Source organism: Papaver somniferum, chromosome 1 (assembly GCF_003573695.1).
Source record: "Papaver somniferum cultivar HN1 chromosome 1, ASM357369v1, whole genome shotgun sequence".
Taxonomy (NCBI): Eukaryota; Viridiplantae; Streptophyta; class Magnoliopsida; order Ranunculales; family Papaveraceae; genus Papaver; species Papaver somniferum.
Window position 1 is genome coordinate 229,987,687 of NC_039358.1, and position 6,569 is coordinate 229,994,255.

Sequence of the window (6,569 nt, forward strand, 5' to 3'; positions counted from 1 at the left end):
ACTCAAGGCACTTTCCTACCTAAGATCAAACTCTAAACATAGACACTTTCCTAATATAACTCAAACTCCTTAATGTGTATATCTCCTAAATATAGACTCCTATATTATTTCCTAATAAAAGTATTAGCATCTTCTGCTACTGGAAAATAGCAAGAGAGATCTAGGAACTCTAGAGAAGATAAGTTTGAGAATATTGTGGTAATCGAGCCAGAAAACATTGCATGCGAGAGATCAAGATGAGCAAGCTTTTTCAAGTCAGAAAATCGATGTGGAATTTCCGAGCCGTTAAATTTATTGTAACTAAGATCTAGATACTCGAGATGCTTCAGAGTGAAAAGGGAAGAAGAGATTGTACCAAGAATGGCACTTTCTTGTACCAGAGCCGGAGGAACATACACATATTCTTTAAGGTAAATTTCGCGATTCGTGTTCCGAAGGTCGAGTGACACAACATGAAAAGTTTCGTTGGAACATTTAATGCCATACCAATTACAGCAGTTCAGATGATAGCTGTCTTCTTGCCATGTTGACAATCTATTGGAAGGGTCTTTGAGAAATGATTTAAAGCTTAAGAGAGCATTTCTTTCTTCGTCATGACATCCATTAGAAAGTAATATGATGAAGTGAGTGAAGACGAACACGAAAAGAAGATTACGAAGATGTTGAAATGATTGTAAATTCTTGTTCCTGATTTCAGTACTCATGGCTGCTAGCTAGTCTTCTGCAATGTTGTATATATGTAGCTGATGTATTCAGAATAGCTGAGATTGATTGTTATATGAAACTTTGAGCCTAGCATTTTTGATATAATCAATGCTGACTGCTAGCGACTAACCCTGAAAGCTTGACTTAAAAGCTACTGCAGTCTTTTTTTATTTCTAATATGTGTCCCCATCTTGTTTATATGCAACCTGCTCCTTAGAAAGTGAGAATCTACGCACGTAAAAACAAACAGTGGAGGTTCAGTTTTTCAAAAGTAGTGTGAAATTAGTGGGAGTAATCGAAGAAGACCTGGAAGTCAAAAAGAAATGACTATAGGACGAGATAATCCCTACATTTCATTGGACAAGACGTAAACCTTTTACCATGGTGCTATCACTTTCTGGAGTTTTTCTTGTTTGGAGCAGGATGGTAATGTCCGCACATAAACTTTTTGTCTGCATCATGTTTTTAACTGTTCGTGAAGTAGTGTTCAATTGAGGTTTGAGGGAACTAGGACTTACTGTATAGTAGCCCCTAATTTGGCTAACTCACTCAGCACTAATCCACAACTTCCAGTAGTGATGCATTAATTTCTCTAAGCATGGATTGTTGGGTGTAATAATCAAAAACAAGGAAAAATTAAATAAACAAAAGTTATTGAACTTAACTCACTCGGTACTAATGTAACTACTGGAAATCCAATAGTACACCCAAAAGGAAAGTAACCAAAATTTAGGACATATTAAGTAATATAAACTAGAAAATCTTTATTGATGAATTAATCAAAAGAACAAATACAAGTTTTTTAATAAAAGGAAACCCTAATCTCACTCTCCAAGCTAAGCTCTTCCTTCCTCCCAAAATCAGAACCCCTATGTCTTTTCCAAGGGCCTCTATTTAGCTTATTTCGCCCATTTATACTTCGTGATTGGTATCTTATAGGGTACTCCATTGATCCTTTGTAGCTCATATTCTCCTAATGGGTTACTTCATCCTGAGACATTATCTCCCCCATGACTTTTACTTCGTCGATTAGTCAATAATGATGACTCTGACTTGATTTAACAAGTCACAAACGAAGCTTTTCGAGGCACGGTACAAGATCTTTCGACAGGATTCTCGCGTCTTCTCTTCGTCCACGTGGCGGTTCGTATTTTGGTATCTACAACTAATCCACAACTTCCCGTAGCCATGCATTAATTTCTCTATGCATGGATCCCCTCTCACGCGATTGACACATTACCTTCAGTAAATTGATATTCATGGATAATATACATTGATAATCAACTGGGACGGAATAACACAAAGATGTCAAGGTAAAAAAGTATGACTTCACACTCGCAATACACAACATATACAACACGAAGCCAAAAAAAAAGTAAATTCAAGCTATAAAAGAGAATTCTGAACGAATATTGAAAATACTTTATAGAAAGAGTTTTGTGGAGAGGTCATATCCATATCGATCACATTAATAAACCAAAAAACGTAATCAAGAGTACGATTATCGGTTGTGATGATATTTTAGAGCTTTTGCCTTTGCTTGGAGAAGGAGGACTTCTTGTTATGGTGTCAGTTTTGCATACTGTTCTGTTGGTACACAAAGGATTACCGGATACACTGTGGGAAAAAAATTCAACAAATATCACATACTCGATTATAAACAAAAGAAAAGTAAGGGTTATAAATCAAAACAAAGAAAACTTACTTCAACTTCAAATTGATATTGTTTGACATTGAAGAAGGTATTGTTCCTGAAAATTTGTTATCCGCCACATTTCTACAAAAATCCAATATAATATTGATTATGGTATCTTGTAGTACCAAGAAAAAACAAAAAATGCTGCAAGGACGCATATTTTTTTGATCGATAGAGAAGATTGCATTGATAAAAAAAAAGAAGGGGTTACAAAGAACATTTTGAACTTACAGTATTTCAAGTTTCGGGAATGTGCCAAGAAAGTCAGGAAATTCTTGCATCAAACTGTTATTGTGCAAGTCTCTGCCATTCATAAAAATTAATAAATAAGAAAGCTTACATCAATATAATAACAAATTCATTTTACTACAACAACGATCTTCATGACTCACATGGTTTTGAGAGCACCCATTGCACTAAAATCTGGTAAAATGCCTTCTAATCCAAGGTCATTGAGATACCTGCAGTAAAAGATCCATCAATTAATTCGGCATCATTCATCTAGTTGTAGTATATCAAAAGTTCCTTCAAACGAAGGATATCAAGACCGGAGAGAAAATGTTATTCTGGTCTAACTGTTGGTTTAGTTATCTGACTCGGACACCCTAAACAATTACTTAACCATACGTGGGTTTCACCATGTTTCCAACAAGGTAATGGAGTTCAAACAAGAAGCATGGCTGCTATTACGACAATTACAAAGTAACTACTAGAGAAGATTATTATCCTTACAGTGCTGTAACTCGAGGAGAATCGGTATCATCATTACAAGCAATCCATTCCCAATTGTATGGTGAAGGTAAACAAGGATCACCGCTCCAATTTTGAAGCTGATTAAAACTCTTTTGCAATAAACCCAATGCTTTCACTAATAATTTAATAAACACAAAATTAGAATCTTTATTCTATATATCAGTTTTTAAGTTTAGAATCTGTAGAAGAAAGAGAGTGAATTACCATCATTTGAATTGGTTCCTTGAACTAATTTGTGACCAATAATATACCCTTCAAAGGCATTGACCAGTGGAGGAAGAGTTGAATCATTTGTCGGTTTTGAAGTAATCGAAAATGAAGAGTTGCCGGTGAAAGAAGTAACATTAGCAATGCGAACCTCCAATACTCGCCCGTATGGTGGAATCACAGGGCCCTTAGGAATAATGATACTATCAAGTTTATTGTTATTAACTATTATATCAAATGATCTTTTCTGAGTAGGACTTAGTTTAATCACTTCTGAAAAATAGAAATTGAAATGAATAGGATAATAAGGAGGATCTGCAAAACTAATGTAAGTAAGGGTAGTTAATGCAGATGAATTAGAATGCGTGTGTGCTGTCCTTAATACAGCTTCAGGTGGTTTTTCATTAATGTCGACAATAATGGACGGCGAGTTACTTGTAACCACGGTTAAACCATTAGTACGGTTAAGTCCTGGTACAGATGTGAGCCAAATTCGATCGAAACTGTCTTCAGGGAATCTATACATGATCGCCATGATTTTGTACATATTGTTAGTAATTTTACATGGATATAGAATAAGGCGTTAGCCTCTGAAAATTATTGAAAGCATAAATATGTGTATGTGCATACCTTATATCTGTCTTGGCAAAAGACATTCTTGTTGTGAAAAACAATGGATAAGTGGAACCAACATAGTTGTAAGCCTCTGAATCCAAACTTCTTACTTCGAGAGCCGATATAAATGGAATGTTATCTGGTTGAGTTTGAGCAAGACATATGTTTATATTGTTTCCGTTGTTCAATGAGTACACCACTTCTTTGTATCGGATACGACTTATCGACGTTTGTATTTGTGTCCAATTGTTTCCATTGAATTGAAGAAGGAATGTTGGTGGGTTTGCCTTATTGTCATAATCGCCGTAATAGAAACTAGCTCGAACAAGGACTCGTTCAACCGCTGTATTATCTTCGTCTTTGTTATCAATATCTATTGAATAACAATTCTTCTTTTGTAGAGTTGGGAATGCTCTAAGAGTGCTCATAACAGAAGAATCGAAAGGAAGTGTATTTGGTGGTGCAGTATTGACTTGGTGAATTTCTCCATTTCTTGTGTAAGGATTGTCTCCGACCCATACGACTGATCTTTCATCGGTATAAGGTTGTAATGAAGAAGAACCACAATCTATGCTCAAAAAAACTGTAATTACAACAATCTATTGTCAAAAATCAATGAGGAATTTATGTAATAAAAAATTTGCAGTGAAAATCTTGTTACTAATTAATTAAGTATGTTTAGCGAAAAACAACAACGCAAGTATCAGAGATGAAGAATGATTATTACCTTTTGCAGATACTGATACTAGGACAAGTAAACATGAGAAATATGAAAAGATTAAAAGAAGAAGAAGATTGAGAAGTTGGGTTTTCATGTTGTCTCTTGAGAAGCAGATAAGCTAGAGAGGGAGAATTTATATAACATTTTCATTTGTGTGTAATAATTCAAGTTTTGAATTAATGAACTCTTTTTTTTTTTGAATTATTAAACGTATGGACTTGTTAAATGGCATATTAATACTAAGAAGAAGATTGAAAAGTAGGATATTCATATTGTTAATCTTAAGAAGCAACTGAGTTAGAGAGGAAGCTTGTATGAAGTTTCAATTTGTGTATTTTGATAGTAATTGAAGTTTCATTTTTTGAATTTTTAAACATCTGGACTTGTTAAACGGCTTACTAATTCATCAAGTTGTAATGTTCTCTTGAAATGGTTGTGATTGTGGACAACCACCTCATACAAGTGTGGGTCTTTACACCATTGACAACATAAAACAATTATAAAGCTGGAAATTTAATAAACTATGAGTTTTTAGACTAAAGATATAAATTTGGACGAGGTTTAGCAAGGTTCATCATTATCGATCCACATCTATGAACAAGACCTCTATTAGACACTATTTATCTGTGTGACTGAATCGTGTGGCAAGTTAATGAGTCAACATTGACTTGACCACTGTAAAGTTTTATTTGTCCCGTTATTAATTACCTATTTAAGGCTTGTCCGAAAGTCTTTGTAACTAATACTTTTAATAATAAAGATTTACAGCTTTTTCGTGGTATCAGTCGGTCGATCCTGAGCTGAAATATTCGATCTCTGCAAATATCTTTTTGAACAATTTTTTAAGCAGAAACACAAGAATTCAACAATCTTTCAAATACCTTTTTACGATTCAATATATTTTTTTAAACAGTTGTTCCTGATTTTCAATCAAATTCAAATCAAGATCTGTTTCTTCAACAATTTTTTCTGGATCAACTTAATGTCATCTGCAACAATCATTTATGAAAGAAGAAAGAATATCGCTTCAAATTCCGCTGCTCAGATGGGTAAGTCTTCTGATTTTACTTTTCCCTTCACTAACATCTCTAACTTTGTTTCTCCAAAACTAGGTCCAAATAATTTCTTACTATGGTGTAATAAGATGGAATATATTTGTATAAACTGATTTATATGGGTACGTGAAGGGTGATATACAAGAACCACTTAAGAAAATTGAAACTGTTGGATTTTAAAGTTGAATCTACAATGGGTTTTTTGGAGGAAAATTGATTTTTTTGTCACAAGTTGCATGAAAGCAACTTATATTGACTTTATATTTGGTGATGTTTTGGGACTTTGGATTGCTAGAGAGATTTGGGATTTTCTTGAAGTTAGTTTTCAAAGTCAATTTATGGCAAGAAAGGGTGTGCTCAGAATTACATAACATCAAGAAAGGTAATATGACAATTCTTATTTATCTCCATAGTATAAAAACTTTATATGATTCATTAGATGCAATGGGAGAAAGGGTTAATAATACTGATTTGATAATGTATGTCTTGAATGGATTGGGACGAGACTATAATATTTTTGTTGTTGCCGAACAAAATAAGGAGGTTCTATTTACTTTTGAAGAGATTAAATCTAGATTACTTAATCATAAGCAATGATTCATTGAACAACAACAAAATTCTAGTATTGTTTTTGATGCACAACATCCAATTCCCTTGTATTCGAAATGATAATTCTAGTAGCAATTTTCCTAGAAATGGTAGAGGCAAATCAAATAATAATTCTGGTATAATCAAAGAAGTGGTAATAATTCTGGTTATAAGAATGGACAAGGGTACATTTCTGGTTCAACAAATGATAGTAATGGTTCTTATGCTC

At 33.8% G+C, this 6,569-nt stretch overlaps 1 protein-coding gene across 1 annotated transcript; it reads right to left on the reverse strand.

Annotated features, from left to right (window-relative positions):
* Nucleotides 1–1,538: 1,538 nt before the first annotated feature.
* Nucleotides 1,539–4,834, reverse strand: LOC113338119 (probable LRR receptor-like serine/threonine-protein kinase At1g05700). Its single transcript, XM_026583634.1, has 8 exons — nt 4,704–4,834; nt 3,992–4,559; nt 3,359–3,879; nt 3,134–3,269; nt 2,794–2,862; nt 2,633–2,704; nt 2,411–2,482; nt 1,539–2,322 (listed from the first exon to the last, which is right to left on the reverse strand). Exons 1-8 carry the CDS (start codon nt 4,789–4,791, stop codon nt 2,169–2,171), a joined length of 1,680 nt encoding a protein of 559 aa, XP_026439419.1. The 5' UTR covers nt 4,792–4,834; the 3' UTR covers nt 1,539–2,168.
* Nucleotides 4,835–6,569: the final 1,735 nt, after the last annotated feature.

Coding starts and splice junctions, on each gene's coding strand:
- LOC113338119 (XM_026583634.1), bottom strand. CDS start 4,791: ATGAAAACCCAACTTCTCAATCTTCTTCTTCTTTTAATCTTTTCATAT. Junction 4,560..4,703: donor AGTATCAGTATCTGCAAAAG/GTAATAATCATT, acceptor TTGTAATTACAG/TTTTTTTGAGCATAGATTGT. Junction 3,880..3,991: donor TTTGCCAAGACAGATATAAG/GTATGCACATAC, acceptor GATCATGTATAG/ATTCCCTGAAGACAGTTTCG.